This window comes from Piliocolobus tephrosceles, chromosome 6 (genome assembly GCF_002776525.5).
Source record: "Piliocolobus tephrosceles isolate RC106 chromosome 6, ASM277652v3, whole genome shotgun sequence".
In the NCBI taxonomy this organism is placed as follows: domain Eukaryota; kingdom Metazoa; phylum Chordata; class Mammalia; order Primates; family Cercopithecidae; genus Piliocolobus; species Piliocolobus tephrosceles.
This window is the reverse complement of record NC_045439.1, coordinates 86,050,326-86,071,822: the sequence shown is the minus strand read 5'-3', so window position 1 is coordinate 86,071,822 and position 21,497 is coordinate 86,050,326. Positions and strand designations below refer to the sequence as shown.

General features: G+C 39.9%; 2 protein-coding genes across 12 annotated transcripts in view; both read right to left on the bottom strand.

Annotated features, from left to right (window-relative positions):
* The window catches only part of FBXO22 (F-box protein 22), a 31,823-nt gene extending 22,955 nt beyond the window's left edge, over positions 1-8,868 (bottom strand). The window contains exons 1-2 of the mRNA XM_023197616.2: positions 8,333-8,868; positions 7,816-7,954 (exon numbers count right to left, since the gene is read on the bottom strand). Of these exons, the coding sequence (XP_023053384.1) occupies positions 7,816-7,954; positions 8,333-8,475 (282 nt within the window). The 5' untranslated portion in view covers positions 8,476-8,868. The remainder of the gene's footprint in view (positions 1-7,815; positions 7,955-8,332) is intronic.
* A 2,514-nt stretch (positions 8,869-11,382) lies between these two features.
* Positions 11,383-21,497, bottom strand: part of UBE2Q2 (ubiquitin conjugating enzyme E2 Q2) — a 61,626-nt gene continuing 51,511 nt past the window's right edge. For 9 of the 11 annotated variants that reach the window (XR_002727803.1, XM_023197618.2, XM_023197617.1 and 6 more), the window contains 2 exons: positions 15,438-15,504; positions 11,383-13,000 (listed from right to left, as the gene is read on the bottom strand). Coding sequence is in view for 10 of the 11 variants with exons in the window: in XM_023197618.2 (XP_023053386.1) it covers positions 12,969-13,000; positions 15,438-15,504 (99 nt within the window). In the remaining variant the exon portion in view is untranslated. The remainder of the gene's footprint in view (positions 13,001-15,437; positions 15,505-21,497) is intronic. The other 2 variants (XM_023197622.1, XM_026449261.1) reach the window with 1 other exon arrangement.

The window sequence follows — 21,497 nt, the reverse complement described above, 5'->3', positions numbered from 1 at the left end:
ATACCATTCCTTCTGAAACTATTCCAAACAATAGAAAAAGAGGGACGCTTCCCTAACTCATTTTTTGAGGCCAGCATCATCCTGATACCAAGACCTGGCAGAAACACAACAAAAAAAGAAAATTTCAGGCCAATATCCCTGATGAATATCGATGTGAAAATCCTCAGTAAAATACTGGCAAACCGAATCAAGCAGCACATCAAAAAGCTTATCCACCACGATCAAGTCAGCTTCATCCCTGGGATGCAAGGCTGGTTCAACATACGCAAATCAATACACGTAATCCATAACATAAACAGAACCGATGACAAAAACCATGATTCAACAGATGCACAAACGGCCTCTGATAAAATTCAACACCCCTTCATGCTAAAAACTCTCAATAAACTAGGTATTGATGGAACGTATCTCAAAATAATAAGAGCTATTTATGACAAACCCACAGCCAATATCATACTGGATGGGCAAAAGCTGGAAGCATTCCCTTTGAAAACCCGCAGAAGACGAGGATGCCCTCTCTCACCACTCGTATTCAACACAGTATTGGAAGTTCTGGTCAGGGCAATCAAGCAAGAGAAAGAAATAAAGCGTATTCAAATAGGAGGAGAGGAAGTCAAATTGTCTCTGTTTGCATATGACATGACTGTATATTTAGAAAACCCAGTCATCTCAGTCCAAAATCTCCTTAAGCTGATAAGCAACTTCAGCAAAGTCTCAGGATACAAAATCAATGTACAAAAATCACAAGCATTCCTACAGATGAATAACAGACAGCCAAATCATGAGTGAACTCGTATTCACAACTGCTACAAAAAGAATAAAATTACTAGGAATACAACTTACAAGGAATGTGAAGGACCTCTTCAAGGAGAACTACAAACCACTGCTCAAGGAAGTAAGAGAGGACACAAACAAATGGAAAAACATTCCATGCTCGTGGATAGAAAGAATCAATATTATTAAAATGGCCATACTGCCCAAAGTAATTTAGAGATTCAATGCTATCCCCATCAAGCTACTATTGACTTTCTTCACAGAATTAGAAAAAACTACTTTAAATTTCATATGGAACGAATAAAGAGCCCGTATAGCCAGGACAATCCTAACCAAAAAGAACAAAGCTGAAGGCATCATACTACCTGACTTCAAACTATACTATAAGACTACAGTAACCAAAACAGCATGGTGCTGGTACCAAAATAGATATACAGACCAATGGAACAGAATAGAGGCCTCAGAAATAACACCACACATTTACAACCATCTGATCTCTGACAAACCTGACAAAAACAAGCAACAGGAAAAGGATTAACTATTTAATAAATGGTGTTGGGAAAACTGGCTAGCCATATGCAGAAAACTAAAAATGGACCCCTTCGTTACACCTTATACAAAAATTCACTCAAGATGGATTAAAGACTTAAGTGTAAGACCTAAAACCATAAAATCCCTAGAAGAAAATCCAGGCAATACCATTCAGGACACAAGCACGGGCAAAGACTTCATGACTAAAACACCAAAAGCAACGGCAACAAAAGCCAAAATTGAGAAATGGGACCTAATTAAACTAAAGAGCTTCTACACAGCCAAACAATCATCAGAGTGAACAAGCAACCTACAGAATGGGAGAAAATTTTTGCAATCTATCCATCTCACAAAGGGCTAATATCCAGAATCTACAAGGAACTTAAACAAATTTACAAGAAAAAAACAATACCATCACAAAGTGGGCAAGGTATAGGAACACACACTTCTCAAAAGAAGATACTTATGCAGCCAACAAACATATGAAAAAAGGCTCATCATCAGTGGTCATTAGGGAAATGCAAATCAAAACTAAAATGAGATACCGTCTCACACCAGTTAGGGTGGCGATCATTAAAAAGTCAGGAAACAACAGATGCTGGAAAGGATGTGGAGAAATAGGAACACTTTTGCACTGTTGGTGGCAGTGTAAATTAGTTCAACCGTTGTGGAAGACACTGTGATGATTCCTCAAGGATCTAGAAAGAGAAATACCATTTGACCCAGCAATCCCATTACTGGGTATATACCCAAAGGATTATAAATCATTCTACTATAAAGACATGTGCATATGCATGTTTACTGCAGCACTGTTCACAATAGCAAAGACTTGAAACCAACCCAAATGCCCATGAATGATAGACTGGATGAAGAAAACGTGGCACATATGCACCATGGAATACTATGCAGCCATAAAAAAGGATGAGTTCACGTCCTTTGCAGGGATATGAATGAAGCTGGAAACCATCATTCTCAGCAAACTAACACAGGAACAGAAAACCAAATGCTGCATGTTCTCATTCATAAGTGGGAGTTGAACAATGAGAACATATGGACACAGGGAGGGGAACATCATGCACCAGGGCCCGTCGGGGAGTGGGGGGTTATGGGAGGGATAGCATTAGGAGAAATACCTAATGTAGATGACAGGTTGATGGGTGCAGCAAACCACCATGGCACGCGTATACCTATGTAACAAACCTGCACGTTCTGCACATGTATCCCAGAACTTAAATTAAAAAAAAAAAAAGTATCACCCCATCCAAACTGCTGGTACCCTACCTTCTTTCAGGTCAATGTTGGCATTCTGAGTCAATCTACTTCTCATTTACTTTTCACTTATGCTCTTTCATTTTCAGTTCATTTACTAAACACCTACTATTTCTTCATTCCAGCCCTCAAGAAGTTCATTTTCTTAATAACTGAAGCTCTTAGAACAAAAACATCAAGAACCAGCAAAAGACACACTTGCTTTATTTGAACAGGCATTACAGTATCAGAAAAATCTCAGTACTGGGGTATCACTCCTCTTTTCACTGCTCATCAAATCAAATACTCCAAGCCTCCATTTCCAGCCTTGACAACAAGGCATCCTTCAGGGCCCCTTAGCTTACTATTAATATTATCCAGACACACCCACTTCCCCATGTGTTCTATTGCTGTGTTCCTGTAGAACTTAAGACTATTTCCCTCTAGAGACACTTTAAGTGCCACCTCCTCTCCAAAACCTTTTCCTAAGCTCCCTCAGTACTCTGGACCTCAGATGCAACATCCCTTACCCCTAGTTAATCTTATTTGTGCCCTATCTCCCCTATGAGCTGGGCTTATTCAGACTCACATGTTTTCAACTAAACTTTCCAATTAAAGACAAGTGGCAAAGCAGCTGAATTAAATGAAAATGATGAAAATATTTTTCTAAGCTAGCTATTTTCAAATATTTTTTACTACCAGAATAAAATGAAGTACTTAGGATACAGCAAAGCCTCATTGTTGGTTAAATGGAAAAAAAAAAAAAAAAAAAAAAAAGTTGGTCCATGAAGTACTTAGGATATAGCAAAGCCTCACTATTGGTTAAGTGGGGGGAAAAAAAAGTTGGTCCATTATAATTTGGGGGAATGCCAAGATGTTTCAGAATACATTCTACATAGATAAACTAATAAAAGAGACAGACAGCATGATGGCCTGTGGGGCCCAGGGCTGCCCAAGACCTACAGATATAGTTTCCTTGGTCCACACAGCATTTTCAGAAAATGTAAACTGAATGCCAATGTTCAAAATTCCACCGAATTTTTACATAAAATGTGGATTTCCAGATTCTTTTTAAAAACTGGACATTTTGGCAACACTTAGACTACATGCCTCTTAACTAAGGCTAAATGGAGGCAAGCCTTTCCAGTCTGCCATGGTGCTACCACTCTGTTGAGCTACCTGACCCTCTTCACCTAACTGCCTGACCTTCAAGTCATCTGAATCTGTGATGCCTGGTATAGTGAGTAAAGGAGAGAGAACTCAAAGAGATTTAGGGGCCAGGCACCGTGGCTCACGCCTGTAATCTCAGCACTTTGGCAGGCCACGGGGGGTGGATCACCTGGGGCCAGGGTGAGACCAGTCTGGCCAACAGGGTGAAACCCCATCTCTACTAAAATACAAAAATTAACTGGGTGCGGTGGCTTGCACTTGTAGTCCCAGCTACTCAGAAGGCTAAGGCAGGACAATCACTTGAACTCAGAAGGTGGAAGCTGCACTGAGCCGAGATCAGGCCACTGCACTCCAGCCTGGACAACAGGTGAGACTCTGTCTCAAAAACAAAACAAAACAAAACAAAACAAAAAGAAACAAAAAACAGATTTAGGTCTTAGTGGCAACTCTGCCACAAACCAGCAGAATAACCCTCATCAAGCTTTTAGGCCTCAGGTTTCCTACTCCTGAACAAGGATTAAAACTCTGGTCCTGAGATTTTATGAATCTCCCTCTCCTGGCACCCACTGAAAAACAACTGCTGAATTTTCCTTCCTAATTCACACTAGAAGAAGTGACACAACAAGTCTCAACATGAAATGTTCTCAGAGCACAGTTAAGACAGCTAGCACCACATTCCACTGTTCAAAGAAGTTACAAATGGCAAGTTGTTTTATAAAGCTTTTGGCGGACTTTAAAATATTTCTTTTCTTTTTTTTTTTGAGACAGAGTCTCACTCTATCACCCAGGCTGGAGTGGCGCAATCTGGGCTCACGCAAACGCCATCTCCCCAGTTCAAGCGATTCTGTTACCTCAGCTACCTGAGTAGCTGTGATTACAGGTTTGCACCAACACGCCCAGCCAATTTTTGTACTTTAATATTTTTATTTATATATTTGATATTTTTAAGTATTTAATATTTTTAAATATTTATATTAATATTTTTGTGGAGACGGGGGTTTCACCATGTTGACCAGGCTGTTCTCTAACTCCTGACCTCCAGCAATTTGCCTGACTCGGCTTTCCAAAGTGCTGGGATTATAGGCATGAGCCACCGTGCCGGGCGGACTTTAAAATATTTCTAATAGAAAAGTTAAATCAACTTTCTTTATGGCTATAAAAGTACCCATGTCCACTAGATAACTTGGAAAACACAAATAAACAGCACGTATGATTTGGACAGAGTTTTCATGTTTTTGTCTCACCAGCAGTTTACTACAATGGAGGAACTCCTCTAAGGGCATTACTATAACTATGTGAACTTTAATAATGATACTAATGAAAGAATATTTAACAGGTATCTATGGAGAACTGATGCTCCTGGTACTATAAGTAATGTGTTATATGCATTACCTTTTCATTATTTAATCCTTACAACAACTCTATAAGGGCACAGGACAATTATTATTTTTCTTTTTATTTTACGGAGATAGCACCTAAGGCTCAGAGAGGTTAAGTAGCTTTTTCAAAGTCACACCGCTGGTATATGCCAAAGCTACGATTCATACCTTAGTCTGTCTGGCTATTAACAGCCACTACAATGTATAAACTCTTAAAGCTATAGAAAAATAATGCCTGTTGTGGTAAAAATTTGAAAACGATGACCACAGAGAGAAAACTTTTTAAAAACATTCAATAGGAAAAAAAAGCTATTTTGGCTTTCTTTTCTATTCTCCCTTTTGGTCTTTAATAATTCAGATGATACTAAATATATAATTTTATAATCTGTTTTCACTTTTAAAATCAACATTTGCTCTTGTCATTAATGCACTTGCAGTTTATAATTTAATAGCTTTATTTATTAAATTAACATTAGGGTTTTAGTATCCCTTATTATAAACGATGCTCCAGAGAACACTTCTGAGGAAAAGCTTGCTTGCATTTTGAATTTTTCCAAATGATAAACTTCTGGAAAAATGGCAGGAGTTGGGACAAAGCACCAGAGAAGAAAAGTTTTCTACAAGCCTGCCTTTGGATACTGGCCAGCTCCCTGGGATGAGAGTTCCAGAGCCCAGACAAGGTAAGGAGAAAGACCACCCAAGGAAGGGGGAAACAGAAGACTGGAAACAGAAGGCATTGAGGTAGTATCTAAATTAAGAATGATGAGAACCAGTTTCCCTTTGCCCAAACGGGAGGTACAAATATGAGCAGAGACAAAACTAGAAAGCATCCTGCATTTGATTAGAAAAGGACGCACCTGTGTGAACTCATGAGTTTCCACATACATAGAAATATAGTTGTAAACATGTGTATATGTGTATGCTGATGTATATACATACACATGCATGTATATACATACATACACTCCTTGGCTCTAATGACTGGGCTTTGGAGCAGCAAATCCCTCAATGGCAAGGAGTACACTTAAAGAGTCTAGACCTTGGCCGGGCGCGGTGGCTCAAGCCTGTAATCCCAGCACTTTGGGAGGCCGAGACGGGCGGATCACGAGGTCAGGAGATCGAGACTATCCTGGCTAACACGGTGAAACCCCGTCTCTACTAAAATACAAAAAACTAGCCGGGCGACATGGCGGGCGCCTGCAGTCCCAGCTACTCGGGAGGCTGAGGCAGGAGAATGGCGTGAACCCGGGAGACGGAGCTTGCAGTGAGCTGAGATCCGGCCACTGCACTCCAGCCTGGGTGACAGAGCGAGACTCCGTCTCAAAAAAAAAAAAAAAAAGAGTCTAGACCTTGATTTCTAAATACCACACTCCATCAAAAGGAGCCAGGGCTTAATGACCAATTCCAGGACAAAAGCAGGTAAAACCCAAGACAAGTTTAGAACATCTTGTGCCAGAAAAAAGAAAAGTGCTCAAAGATAATGGAGTCATCTCTAAAAAGACACCGAAGCCAGCCTGAAGGAGCTCCCACTAGCCAAACTGTGTGTGTGTGTGTGGCGGGGGGGGGTTGTAATTTGAGCACCAAAATACAGTAACAGATTATTGCCCACTGAATTAAATAAGACTCCGAGAGTGTACAGATACAAATAAATAAACGAATTGAAACACGATATTTACATAGTTTCAAATGATCTCTTCACAAAACAATCATTACAGAAGAGTGATTTTAGTGAAGACACTTGGCAAGCACCACCTTAATTGAGTACTCAAAGATAATACCACCAATAACGAGACCAATGGAAATCACATGCCACCTAAAGGATGCCGTGCAAAGAGCACAGCATCACTTCTGTGATTATTTCCTGGCAAAGAAACAATTGATGGATGTTCTACAAAATAGCCTGCAATTTTCCTAGGTGTCAAGATTTGGAAAAATCAAGCAAAGCTTGTGAAACTGTTCCGGATCAAAGGAGATTAAAGAAACATGACTTACTTAGAGCAACTTACAATTGGGAACAGATCTTTTTGCCATGAAGAACCTTATTGGGACAACTGGCAAAATCTGAACCGAGTTTGAGGATAAAATGGTAGAAATGTATGAATGATAATTTCCTGATTGTGACACCTGCACCGTAGTTATGTCTGTAAGCCGTACTAAAGTAAACAGAGTGACAGAGGAGCAGGTTGGCACTTCACTGTCAAAGGGCTCCCTTCCACTCCCCAGAGAGATGGTGCACCCTGCAGCCCCTCCAACTCCACAGTCCGAGTCTTCATCTCTCCAGGTGTTGGCTCCCCTTTTGAAGTTGGGGGCCAGAGAAGCAAAAGAGTACAGGATCGAAAGTTGAAATATTTGGCTTTAAGTTTTGGTTCTTGGCTTTCTAGGTGTGCTACACTGAGCAAGACACACCCAGTTGTCTTCCAGGTAAAACAGACAAAAACTTGCTTCAAGGGAAGCAGGTGAAGGGAAGGTTCTGCACAGCGTTGTTGTTAATAGTGAAAATGTGGATACTTACAAGGCCAATATTTGATGAACGGTCAAATAAATCATGACACATCCTTACCGTGTGGTCACTAAAACTGATGTTACAAAATCTTTCCCCGGCACAAGAAGATGTTCCTTGAATTAACAAAACTGGGATTAAAAAAAAAATAGTTCTCAAAAGACTGAACCACCAACCTGCAAATGACTGTGCATGACACCCCTTGCTACTTGCCTCAAGCTCCTCTGCTACTACGCGAACCAAGCAATGCCTCTCCAGGTGGCCGGCCTCGGCCAGGCCTGCGGAGATCCAGGTTACGCTCCGATGGGTCCGCAACACTCTGCGCACACACTCCCTCCATAAGCGGCACACGCTGGGGACGCAAACGCACAAAGGATTGCAAACGGACGTTCATTTTCGTCTCTCCCACAGCTCACAAACCCCCACCCACTGGAGCAGCAGGAGATCCCTGCCGGATACAAAGTCTCCGGGGGAGGTAGGTGTCAGTCAGGGCGCTGGTTCGGAAGGAGAGCCAGATGTGGAGAAAACCTTAAGGGGAACTTCGCCCCTCAGGGAAGTCCTCCGGGGCACCACGGCTGGGAGATACCTCGCGGGTAGCGGGTAACCTCAGGTAGGGCGAGGGAGCTGGGGAGAGCCCTGGGTCCCCAGGGTCTCTCCCCACGCCGCCAGCCTGTGACATGCCCACGGCGTGTCCCAAGGCAAGCTTCCCGCCTCCGCCTCCTCTCCTCACCAGGCCACCCGCAGCAACGCCTTGGCAGGCAGGAAGGTGAGCACACGCTCCACCACCTCCGCCAGGTTACTCAACACGAAGGTGCTCCGTGGGTCTACGGAGGAGCAGCTGCAGCGCTCGCCGCTGCTGCCCACCGGCTCCATTCCTCACTAGCCCGCCGGAACCACTTCTACGGCGGCCCGGAGGAACCCGATTACGCCAGCACACAGTTGTCTGGCCGGCGCGCACTGAGCAGGCGCCCGCACCACTTCCGGCCGGACGGAGACGGTGGGCGTGGCAACGCCGGTGAGTTCCCTGGCCTGGAGTCCGTACACCGAGGTTGAAGCCATCCGTTCCATAATACGCTGGGAACTGTTTTTTCATTTTTTAGATTTGGTCTAATGCTGTGGGCAGGCAGAAGTGGAGTGGCGCGGCCTCTGCTCACTGCAGCTTCTACCTCCCAGGCTCAAGCGATCCTCCCGCCTCAGCCTCCCTGGTAGCTTGAACTACAAGCTCCCGCCACTACGCCCAGCTAATTTTTGTATTTTTTGTAGTGACAGGTTTCCCTATGCTCTCCAGGCTGGTCTCAAACTCCAGGGCTCAAGCGATACTCGCGCCTGGGCCTCCAAAGGTGCTGGAATTACAGGCATGAGCCACCGCGCCTGGCAACTTTCCAGGAGGCCTCCTGCAGTGAAAATAAATTGTGTGTGCTTCTCACTGCCCTGGCACCGCCATATTTCTGAGTTTACATCGTTCTCTAATTCACAAATTCCTTGCAGAGACTAGGTAGTACTTACTGCTCTTCATAGTTCCAATGCCTGTTTAAATAGCATAAGCTCAATTTTTGAACGGACAGTGTTTGCTTTTAAAAAATTGTCCTAGTGTGTGAAAATCACTGCCTTTATTCCTTGTAAACTTAGTTAACTCGTTGTAGTCTTCAGGTTTAAAGTTTCAAATGAGTAAAATGGCATAAATAGCACCTGCCATTCTAAGGTAGCTGAGTGAGATTATTGCTGTGAAGCACGCCCCAAGTTGTGCACCAGTTCCCCGCCAGGAACATCAGATTCACCTGGAAACAACTAAGTTTTAGCACATTTCCCGTCCTTACCCCAGACCTCCTAAATCAGACACTGGGGGTGAGGCCCAGCAATCTATGTTTTAACAAACTTTATGGCGATTCTGATGCATGCTCGAACTGAGAACCACCAAAAAATGGAAGCACAGCAGACACAGGTTCGTCCCCACCTAACATCCATTCCTCCCGCCAATTCTTTCCTAAGGGAGCCCTGATTTGATCGCCAGATCTTGGGCAGAAACTTGGTCTAAATCAGCAGTTCTCATTATGGCCTCAGGACCCTTTACACCCTAAAATATTGACACGACCCAATAGTTTGTGTGTTATGACTATCAATATTTACCATATTAAAAATTAAATCAGAACATCTTAACTTTTTAAAAAACAGATGTTATACATTAACGAAATATTTTTATGGAAAACAACTATTTCCCAAATCCTCCTTCCCCCACTGGTGGATAGTATGACATTGTCACTGGTATAAGCCTCCTGAGTAGCTGTGACTTTTTTTTTTTTTTTTGGTAGACCCAGGGTCTATGTTGCCCAGGCTGGTCTCAAACTCCTGGCCTCAAGACATCCCTCTGCCTCCGCCTCCTAAAGCGTTGAGGTTACAGGTATGAACCACCAAGCCCAGCCAGTTTTTTTCCTTAGTCTATTTATAGGCGCAGCTGCTTAAGGAAGCCAGATGGCCTAGATGACACCAGAGCTTCCTTTCCCCTTTCGGAATACCAGAGGAAGATAAAGAGGCACCCTCCGGTTACCTTTAGATCATTAACATAATGCTAAAATCCTCTTCCCTAAAAAGCAAGCTCACTGGCATCTCGTGAACATGGATGTATGAAGCAGCATGTTCAGGGACTATGCCTGATTATCTGGAACTCCAGCCTGTGCATGCCCTTCATACCTCCCCCGCGCCCTCAGCTAACTCTTCAAACTCCCCAGCCTCCTATCCCTCTGGGAGACAGTGCCTTGAGAGCATGAGCTCCCCTTCTCCATTCTCTGGCTACTGAACGACACCCGATTGCCTTTCAAAGTGGGCGTTCTTTCTTTGTGGCTGATATAAAACAGGGAGAGGACAGTTTACCAGTGGCGGCATCACTTTACATTTTGCAAATATTTAATTTCTGTCTTAATAGAAGACAAGTAGATTCTCATATTTGCTTGTGAATTTGATCCGTTGCAAAATCACATCATGTAGCCTCTGGAAAACTCCCTTGTACACATGAAAGAATGAGTGAAAACGGCAAGTGTTTTAGTATTATGAAAATAGTCTTTTAAAACCTCTTGAAATGGTCTCAGGGGTCTCCAGTGTTCCCCAAATCATGCTTTGAGAACCATTTGTGCAAACTCATCACGATGGTTTCATTCTTTTCACCATTGGTTTAGGGGTGGGCACAGGTCCCTGATGTAGCCAAGGAAAGGTGAGAGGCCGTGTGCTTGATGGGATGGTGCTTTTAGAGATTTCCTCATCTCCTAAGGAGACACTAGAAAACGGGCGTATCTACCTCTGAATCAAGTAAGGTGGCTGCACATAACATGCAACCAAAAGATGAAACCAACACAGAAAAATCTCAAGGAAGCAGAGCAAAGCCCAGATGTACAGTACACCTGGAGTTATCCTACCTCTGGACTTCTTGTATGTGAAATAACCTGTCAATTGTGTGCAAGGAGGCCATGGGTACGCTAAGAAGTAGCAGATTATTTTCACTGGGTGAACTAAGGATAGCCATAAGGAAAAAGTAGCACTTGAATTTATAATGAGAATGGAAGAGGAAAAAGGCTGAGGAAAAGGTGACTATTCTACAGACCATTTCCAGGTTCTTTCACTTTCTCTTGTTAAATCTGCCTGTCTTCCAAGCCTCCCCTCACCACTTCCCTCCTTAAATATCTTATTCCAGAAACTCAATAGAGCCTACAAACACATCAAGCAGAGTTTTCTTATGAGGGAAAAATGAGAAAGTAATCTTTTTTTTGCTTGCCATGATCAGCACAAACCAAATTTTTAAATGGTTTATTCATAAACTTGATGCAAGTTTACAAAATTTACTATACATTGCCAAATAAATCTGCAATTAAAAATAAAATCCATAAAACAAAGCATGCCAAATGTGCAGCTATCAATCTGCTTGCCATCAGGATATTAAAGAATTCAACAATGTATTCAAGATTTAGCCTTAGGCTTAAGGAACTTTACTGCTTTAAAGAATTCTGCCTTGTCACTTGTTATCTGAGCAGCTGGCAATGAGAACTTTATACAAATGTAACCAAGTGAACAAGAATACCAGAAAATTTACTGCTCTCTTAACCAAAATAGAATCAAAAGAAATTAAACACACACAATAATGTAGAAATGACAAGTCTCTTAGATGTGGTTTACAAAGTTAAAAACTGAATCTCAAAGCAAATGCATAAGAAACACTTTTGAACTTTGTAACTGGTTTGTGCAGAAAAATGTGCTTCTGGATTTCTTGTTAAAAGTGCTTAATAACTAGAATTTACTTTTAAATCAAACTTGGGTGTATTAAAAAAATCTATTACCAACCAAAAAGGACTGATTCAGGTAAGGCAATAAAATGGAGAGTATCTTGATTTGAGTCAGGTTCTATCAAAAATTAACATATGTAGAGTTTCTATTAATCTTTCAATGTAAAAGCCATTGTTTTGACTATGGCAAAAATTACTGTAAGAGTCTCCAAATTAAGTATCTTTTTGTACTTAACTGCGCAGCTTTTGCTCAAGGAGTCTTGTGCCAATCGCTTTATAAGTTTATTAGTTTACAAATGATTGCAACATCCCGTTAATAAAATGGAAACGTAAGATGACTTAGTATTTTAAATAACTTTAAGTTCTATACTGTGGCTCTTGTTCATAAGAAATACTGAACCAACAAGCAGCAGATTCAGCCCAGCAAGACTCTGATGCCCCAGTGGAAATCACTACTTGCAAGCCTTCACTGATAGAGTTTTACACTGCTTTGCCTAAGAAGTACAATGTAATTCAATTAAGAGTATTATCTTCAGGAAACAATTCATATCTTCACATAGTCATTAAAAAGTTTAACAATTTAATGAGTAGGTTTCCTATCCTTTTGGCAATATCATAAAATGGTTTTAGACATGAAAGAGCTATTATGATTTAGAAGGCCTTAAAATTTTCTAAACCAATATTGAACATCGATTAAACTTGTATTGGCTGTAAATGGAACAATATATTGCAAATCCTTGTAACCCATGGGCTCAATATAGGAAAGTTACTCTAAAGCCTCAACTTCGGTAGCCTGACGCTGACTTGACTGCTTTAAAAAGTTCATTTTTCAAGAAAGAGATAAGGAGTGGCCAGTATGTGTATTTATCAGGAGAAATACAATAAAGGCCCCACTGCTCAGTCCAAGATATCTAAAATGAGCAAAATGCAAAGGCTGTAACTTCATACTGGATGTCAGATGACAGATTATCCACTAAAATATCTATTAACTAACGTCTTCAGTACTGCTGTAATAGGGGCACTCAAAGCTTGTGTCTGTATATTGGTTAAGATTTTCTTTAAAGCAACATTAGTCCAAACACACAACAGTCAACATATTTAGCCATCTTCCTTTGGAGGGGTGTACCAGCCTGAAATAGAATGAAAAAAAAAAAAAGTTAAAATACTTAATTCTTAAATAAATTAGAAGAACTGGCATGTAATAAGGCTAGCTACAGTCTCTCTTCATAATTTTGGTGTTTAAATCTACTATAAATTTTTTTTTTCTTTTTCCTTTTCTTTTTTTTTGAGACAGAGTTTTGCTCTGTTACCTAGGCTGGAGTGCAATGGCGCAAACAGCTCACTGCAACCTCCACCTCCCAGATCAAGCAATTCTCCTGCCTCAGCCTCCCAAGTAGCTGGGATTACAGGCATGCGCCACTATGTCCCATTAATGTTTTTTGTTTTGTTTTGTTTTGTATTTAGTAGAGACGGGGTTTCACCATGTTGGTCAGGCTGGTCTCCAACTCCTGATCTCAGGTGATCCATCCACCTCTGCCTCCCAGAGTGTTGGGATTACAGGTGTGAGCCACCGCACCCGGCCTACTGTAAAAATTAAACTTATACTTGGATTGGTAACACTGCATTTTGCTATTTCACAACAGAAAGTTATTTTCTATGAATAAATTGTACTTGAGTTTTCAACACAAGAGCTCTGTATTAATGGTATCTCTAGCTAAAGATGACTGTGGAATATTAGACTAAAAGAATGTTTTATTCCACTTCAGTCCTATACTTGAAAGTAAGCCTCATGGAAAGTACTTATTTCCCCAAACAAAATCCTGGCAATTTAGAATATAAGGAACTTGGACTGTTATCAGAGCCATGACATCATTTCACCAATGACAAGGAAGCCATCGCAGCAGGTGCAGTAACTAAATGATGATGCCTAAAATCAGAGTTAGTAGCAAGCCAGACTAGAATCCATCTTGAGCTATTGTACAACATGGTGACTACAGTTAACAATATACTGTATTCTTGAAAAATGCTAAGAGTGGATGTAAAGTGTCTCGCCATAAAAATGATAACTATGTAAGGTGATGCCTAGGTTAATTAGCTAGATTTAGTCATTCCACAATTATGTATACTTCAAAACTTTGTACACAGTAAGTATAATGTGTCAATTTTTTACAAATAAGAAAAAAATTTTTTAAGATTAAAAAAATCCCTAGAAGTCATCTCTCCTGATTCTGAATCTATTACTCTTTCATCACAGCTAAGCTTACACATACTCACACACTCTCAAATACAGCATTTTCTATAAATATTTTTAAAATGCCAGTTGTAAAGTTTAAGAAATAAAAATAAGAAATCTGTTTCCCAGGTTCCACAAAAACCTAAGCTCTTCATAAAAAGGCAAATTAGACTACGTACTGTTTAGTATGAAACTTTAGAACAGTATGAATATGCCAAGATCTATAAAGTATCAAAGTAGTACACAGGTTTCTTTGGATCTACTGATTGTGTGAGCTAGAAATTATTATTATGAAAACCTGGCCTTGTCCTCAAATTTTATCGTTTCTCTCTTCTGCTTGAAAATTTTGTTTTGAATACTATTGCCGTAAGTAAGCAATCACTGAAAAAGTGACAAGTTTGCTTTGTCATTAAAATAAGTGAGCACAAAACACAAATCTTAAGTCACAAACTGACACATTTCTAGCAAAGTAAAGAATACTTTACAGGCATGGTGGCTTGTGCCTACAGTCCGAGCTACTGGGGAGACTGAGGCAGGAGGATCACATCAGCCCAGGAGCTTGAGGCTGCAGTCCACTATGATCACACCTATAAACAACCACTGCAGTCCAGTTGTAACAACAAGAACCCCAATCTATAAAGAGTTGCCTTTAACTCAATTCCTACAACCATTGATTTCAAGTAAGTAAAGTGAGTCATGCATTAATCTACTAAAAAAAAAAAAAAAAAAAAATCCTGATTCTGACTCTGAGATACCCAGGCCAAGTGTACAGGATACAAAAATTTTGATTGAAGTACAATGTTAAGGTTTGTGGCGCGATGACTCACACCTGTAATCCCAGTACTTTGGGAGGCCGAGGCGGGCAGATCACAAAGTCAGGAGATCAAGACCTTCCTGGCTAACATGGTGAAACCCCATCTCTACTAAAAATACAAAAAAAAAAAAAAAAAAAAATTAGCCAGGCATGGTGGCAGGCGCCTGTAGTCCCAGCTACTTAGGAGGCAGAGGAAGGAGAATGGAATGAACCTGGGAAGCAGAGCTGGCAGTGAGTCAAGATAGCAGCACTGCACTCCAGCCAGGGTGACAGAACGAGACTCCATCTCAAGAAACAAATAAAAAAATAAATAAATAAATAAAATAAAATAAAATAAAATAAAATATAAAATAAAAATAAAATAAATAAATAAAGATTTTTGTATGCAGCACAAGTTTTTTTCACTATGGTAACAGTACTTTAAGAAACTAAAGCAAAAACAGAAAAATAAAACGGTAAATATTAATACATTATCTAAAACTTCTTAAATGGCAATAAACACTTATTGAATTAAACATACCATTTTTCTCATGTATCTGTACAATGGAATTATAGGATTGTTGGGCTCTTGCTAGATTATATTGATTCTGAAAGAGAATTACACATTTTAAATCAAAAGTGTAATTAGGTGAAAATTATTACAATAAATTTATGAATGCATCACACTGTGCTTAAAAGAACACAGGAAACTGACTCTCCATTTCAAAAACAATTTTAACTTAATAGCCTCATTTCTCAAGTTCATTATTCTCTACAATTTTATAAAAATAACAAAACCAAAATTGTACCCCAATAAAAATCAACAAGCCTCACAGTTCATTTTTATAAGTCTTCCTACCATTGGACAAGTACAAAGCTTTCTGGTTCTAGAGTCTGTCTCCATATTGCTGAATCAAGTTAAAGGATTATATCTGGATGTTACTAAAACTCAAACGCTCTTCATGTAGCTTCTATTTTAAAAATAACTACAAAATATTACTTTCAGATAAGAAAATATTAAGCTTCCACGACTATACATATGAATGACATTTTAAGTTAGAAATCTAAAGAATGCCCATAATTGGCACCTGGCTTACTAAAGGAGCCCTCTTTTGATAAAAATATACAATCTTTTTAAGGAGCCAAATCTAGGATTAATTTTGTCACCATACAACCAACCTATAGCTTCACTTCGAATTAATATACCAGAACACTCTCCATAGTGGTACCCATCTATCCACTATATTATGTCGCAGAATTTTTTTGCATAATAAATTCACACAGCACAAGACTCAAAAATGTCTACATCCTTAATGAAACTCTCCCTCCTACTTGTACCCTAAACACCCAGTTTCCTCCCATTCAACCCCCTTCCTCCACACAAGTTAACCACTATTACTAATTTCTTTTATGTCCTTAAGATTATACAAAAATAATCATGTACAGCCCACTGTTATTAGCCATTGTCCCCGGCTTTCCTTCACTAACAGTTGCATGCTACAGACACTGGTCTGCCCCTTTTCTCATCTAGCATATCCTGGAGAATGTTCCAAATCAGTACAGAACATACCTGTGTTAAACACTGAAATATTTCTATTACATGCACATTCAAATATTTAATCAGTGCCCTATTGGTGGACATCAGGTTGTCAGTATTTTGCTGTTATAATGTTGCCATGAGCAACCTTGTACATATATCTGCTGAGTACTGGTAAAAATGTCCTACAGTAGAGCTCCTGGGTCAAAAGTTATACATGCCTTAGTAATTTTGAGATAGTGCTAAATTGCCCTCTACATAACTGCACAAATGTGTCTGCCCACCAGCCATCTGTAAGAGTGCCTTGATGCAGCCTCACCAGTGCAGTGCTTCAAGTATTTGTAGAGTTCTGACAGTATACTAGATGGACTCCCAGTACAGTTTTAATTTGTATTTCTTTTTTTTTTTTTTTGAGACGGAGTCTCGCTCTGTCGCCCAGGCTGGAGTGCAGTGGCGCAATCTCGGCTCACTGCAAGCTTCGCCTCCCGGGTTTATGCCATTCTCCTGCCTCAGCCTCCTGAGTAGCTGGTACTACAGGCGCCCGCCACCACGCCCAGCTAGTTTTTTGTATTTTTAGTAGAGACGGGGTTTCACCGTGGTCTCGATCTCCTGACCTTGTGATCCGCCCACCTCAGCCTCCCAAAGTGCTGGGATTACAGGCGTGAGCCACCGCGCCCGGCTTTAATTTGTATTTCTATTACTGAGTGAGACTGAGCATGTCTCCAATATGTTCATGAACCATTTATTTCTATTCCTGTAAACAGACTTTTTATACCCTTTTCCTATTTTTTTTAACATGTTAAATTTATGGAAGAACTTTTCCTATTTTTCTACAGGGTAGTCTTTTTCAACATCTAGAGCTCTTTAAAATAGTAAAGCCGGCCGGCACGGTGGCTCACATCTGTAATACCAACACTTTGGGAGGCTGAGGCAATTGGATCACCTGAGGTCAGGAGCTCGAGACCAGCCTGACCAACACGGAGAAACCCCATCTCTACTAAAAATACCAAATTAGCCGGAAATGGTGGCGCACACCTGTAATCTCAGCTACTTGGGAGGCTGAGGCAGGAGAATCGCTTGAACCCGGGAGGCAGAGGTTGCAGTGAGTCCGAGATCACACCATTGCACTCCAGCCTGGGCAACGAGAGCGAAACTCCGTCTCAAAACAAACAAACAAAACACACACACACACAAATAAAATAGTATAGCCCTGCCATAATGCACCTAATAAACTAAACATAAAATGTATAGTAACACGTTTTTCTTAACATTAATGAAAAAGTGGTTTTTTTAGTATTTTCACAAAAAGGACAAAAATAAGATTCAGAAACAAACTGTACATAAATATATATACCCTGAAATTCCCAAATGACTGTGAAGTAGTCACTTTCCAACCCTACTGCCCACCACCCAAAACACAAGGAGAAAATAAGAATGTTGGCCTTCCCCAGTCTCAATATCAGTAGCAAGGTACTCAAACGCCCAGTTTAAACAAATGTTTCTGCAGAGGCTTTACTGTACTGTGGGTCTAGCCCTTCCTATTCTTCTAACTCACTGATTTCTGCTTGTATATCTTTAATACTTTCCCCATTCTGCTTTCCTTCAGGTTCTTTTAAGAGACAGAGTCTTGCTCTGTCACTCAGACTAGAGTGCAGTGGCTGGATCTCAGCTCACTGCAACCTCCATCTCCCAGGTTCAAGCAATTCTCTTGCCTCAGCCTCCCAACCAGCTGGGATTACAGGCATCCGCCACCACACCCAGCTAATTTTCGTGTTTTGTTTTTTTGGCAGAGATGGGTTTCACCATGTTCCGCAGGGTGGTCTTGAACTCCTGAGCTCAGGTCATCCACTCGTCTCAGCCTACCAAAGTGCTAGATTACAGGAGTGAGTCACCATCCCTGGCCTCCTTAGGGGTTTTTCATTGTCCTGTCTAGCAATCAGTTAGAGGCTTGATTCATTTTCACTCTTTTCTTAATGGCATAAGGATTTGGCAATGAACATTCCTCTGAGCTCTCCTTTAGTCTCTGATAAGTAATGATTGCATTATTGCTATTCTGTAGATATTCTGCAGTTTTCATTTTGAAGCCCTGTTTGACCTAAGGGCTGTTTGCATGTGTTATAAAATTCCAGAAAGAAATACCTGTTTTCTGGTTTTATTATTAACTTAGAGATGTAACTAAGATCAGGGAATGACATCTGTCCTTTTCTGTTTTTCAGTATTTGAGGTGTGCATTGAAAAAGATTAGTTTCTTGAATGTTCCAGATAGGAAGAGGGAGGGAGAAGAGGGGAGAGAGGAATAGATAGAATTCTAGTATTTTAATTATGGTTCAATTCTAAGCATTTTAAAATTTCATTTTACTTTTTAAAACCATGATTTACAACTGTGTTTAATTTCCAAATTCACATAGCTTTTTGTTAATCTCTTCATTATTGCCTTCTAACCTTAACTGCTTCATATTTAAATGATATGGTGTGTATGGTACCAACTGTTTTTAAATCTTCTGATTTTATGGATTTATAATTAATTTTTCTCCCATAGTCCATAAATACTTGAGAACAATCTATATCTAATTATTAGGTACAGAGGTCTATGTCCATTATACCATGCCTGTTCACTGGTTATTCAAATCTACATATGGGCATTCTGTTTATCTGACTAGTAGTATGCACGGTATGTTGAAATCTCCAACTATGATAGTGGACTTGTCAACTTCTCCCTGTGGTTTTATCAGTTTTTCCTGGGTATTTTGAGGCTATTTTGATAGGTACATAAAATACGAAAATTGCTATATCCTCCTAATTAACAGACTTATCATCAAATTGTTACTAATGCTTTCTGTTCCAGAATCCTATTTTGTTCGATACTAAAGCTACATCATTTGTTTTTGGTTAATGTATACTGGTATATCTTTATCACTCTCTTTTATAAAAATTTTCAACCTTTTTGTACCTTTATGTTTTAAATATAAAGATTAAAACAGCTGGATTTTATTAATTTAATCTAACTGGTAACTTTAGTCCATTTACTTTTGTTATGACTGATTTCTGTAGACTTGCTTCTATCACCTTTAGAACTTCTATTTCTCTCACTTTCTAGTATAATTCTAGTATCTCCTCCTGGGATTCCACTAAGACATATTTTAGACCTCACTCTGATCTCTCCCCACCAACCCCACCAACTTCTGCCCTATCATCTATCCTCATGTCTCTCTGTGTAACATTCTAACTTATTTTTTTGAGATAATCATCTAATCAATTAATTCTCTTCTGGTATTTAATCTACTGAGTTTCTTATTTCAACAATTACATTTTTTCTTTATTTTGAGACAGAGTCTCACTGTCATCCAGGCTGGAGTGCAGTGGCGTGAACATGCCTCCGTGCAGCCTCGGCCTCCTGGGCTCAAGTGATCTTCCCACCTCAGCCTCCTGAGTAGCTGAGACTATAGACAGGTACCCCATACCCAGTTAATTGTTTTTTAGGGTGGAGGGGGGTATTTTCTGTACAGATGAGTTCTCACCACGTTGCCCAGGCTGGTCTCCAACTCCTGGGCTCAAGCCATCCTCCTGCCTCGGCCTCCCAAAGTGCTGGGATTACAGGCGTGAGCCACCATACCCATCTATATTTTTTATTTCTATAAGTTCTATTTCATCCATATTCTTTTCAGGTCTTCCTCATCATTCCTGGCGGTCTTACTGCTTGCTCAATTTTATGATTCCATGTTTTTTTCTTTATTTTAGATTTCACATGTAACTATTTTCTCACAATTCTAGTATCTGAAGTATGTGTTTTGTATCTGATAATTCCAAAACCTACTGTCTTTGGGAAACATATCTATTACTTATTATTTCTGACAATTCTCAAATATGTTGGGTTGACTACCTGAATGCTATGATTGGAGTGAATTCTTTTAATCTTTGGGAATCCTACAGGCTTAAATTAGAGATGCTTTCCTACAAAAAGTATCTGTGTCTGCTTCTGATGAGAGCTGTGGATGCAACTAACATGAGACCACTTTACCATCTTGCATAATCCTGAGATTCTCCAAGAGATTTGGCTCCCCAACCTTGCTCATTTATACACAGGAGACTAGACTGCTTAGTGTAGGTAGTGACTCACTTTCTCCTACCCTGGAAAAAACAAAACAGATCTCTCATCTGAATGTGATCACAGTCTAGGGGATTCTATGTGAGAGTAAGTGGAGGTTATGGGCAGCAGAAAGACAGATGCCTTTCACTGACCATAGAAATAGGTCAGAAGCTGCCCTAAAGACTGTGTGCTCCAGGATTTCACTATTTAACTCAACTACCATTCCCTCCATAGTGAATGGAAGCTTCTGAGAGCACCATCTTGCCTTTAAACCACAAATTCTTGTTAAAAGTCATGGTAACAAACCTCTGGTTTTGGAAGGCTGTCTCACTTATGTCCTAAAATTAATGTTACAGCCTATGTTTCATGTTAACTGAAAAGAAAACCAGCCTGAACAACATCCTTATGTCCCATGGCTTGCTCTCAGCTCCCCTTGGTTGGGCCTAGGGCAGCCAGACTGTCTGGTTCCAACCCTTTTTCTGTCACTTGTCACCTCAGACAAGTTGTCTAACTAACTTCTGTATGCTTCAGTTACCTCATCTACAAAATGCAGATAATAATAGCATCTACTTTTTAAGTTATTAAGAGGATTGAAAGAGTTAATAAAAAGTAAAAGACTTAAAAAAACTTGGTAAGAATAGGCACAGAGAAAAAAAAGTAAAAATAAATAAATGAAAAGACTAGAGCCTAGCACATAAAAGCTTACCAGAAATTAGTTCTATAAAATGAACTCAATTTTTTAAAACTTTAAAGTACATATAATATTTAATTTACTACAGTATACATACCAATAAGTGTGTAGACATGTTTACAGCAAATATAACAAAGACTAAAAGAACAGATACTAAATCATTAAGTGATTATCAATTAGTATCTTTAATTTTCTTATAATTCCTTATTTTCTATAGATCACTTTTGTAACAAGAAGAAAACAAACCAAATGAAAATGAAACTATCTCAAAAGAGAATTAAGTCAA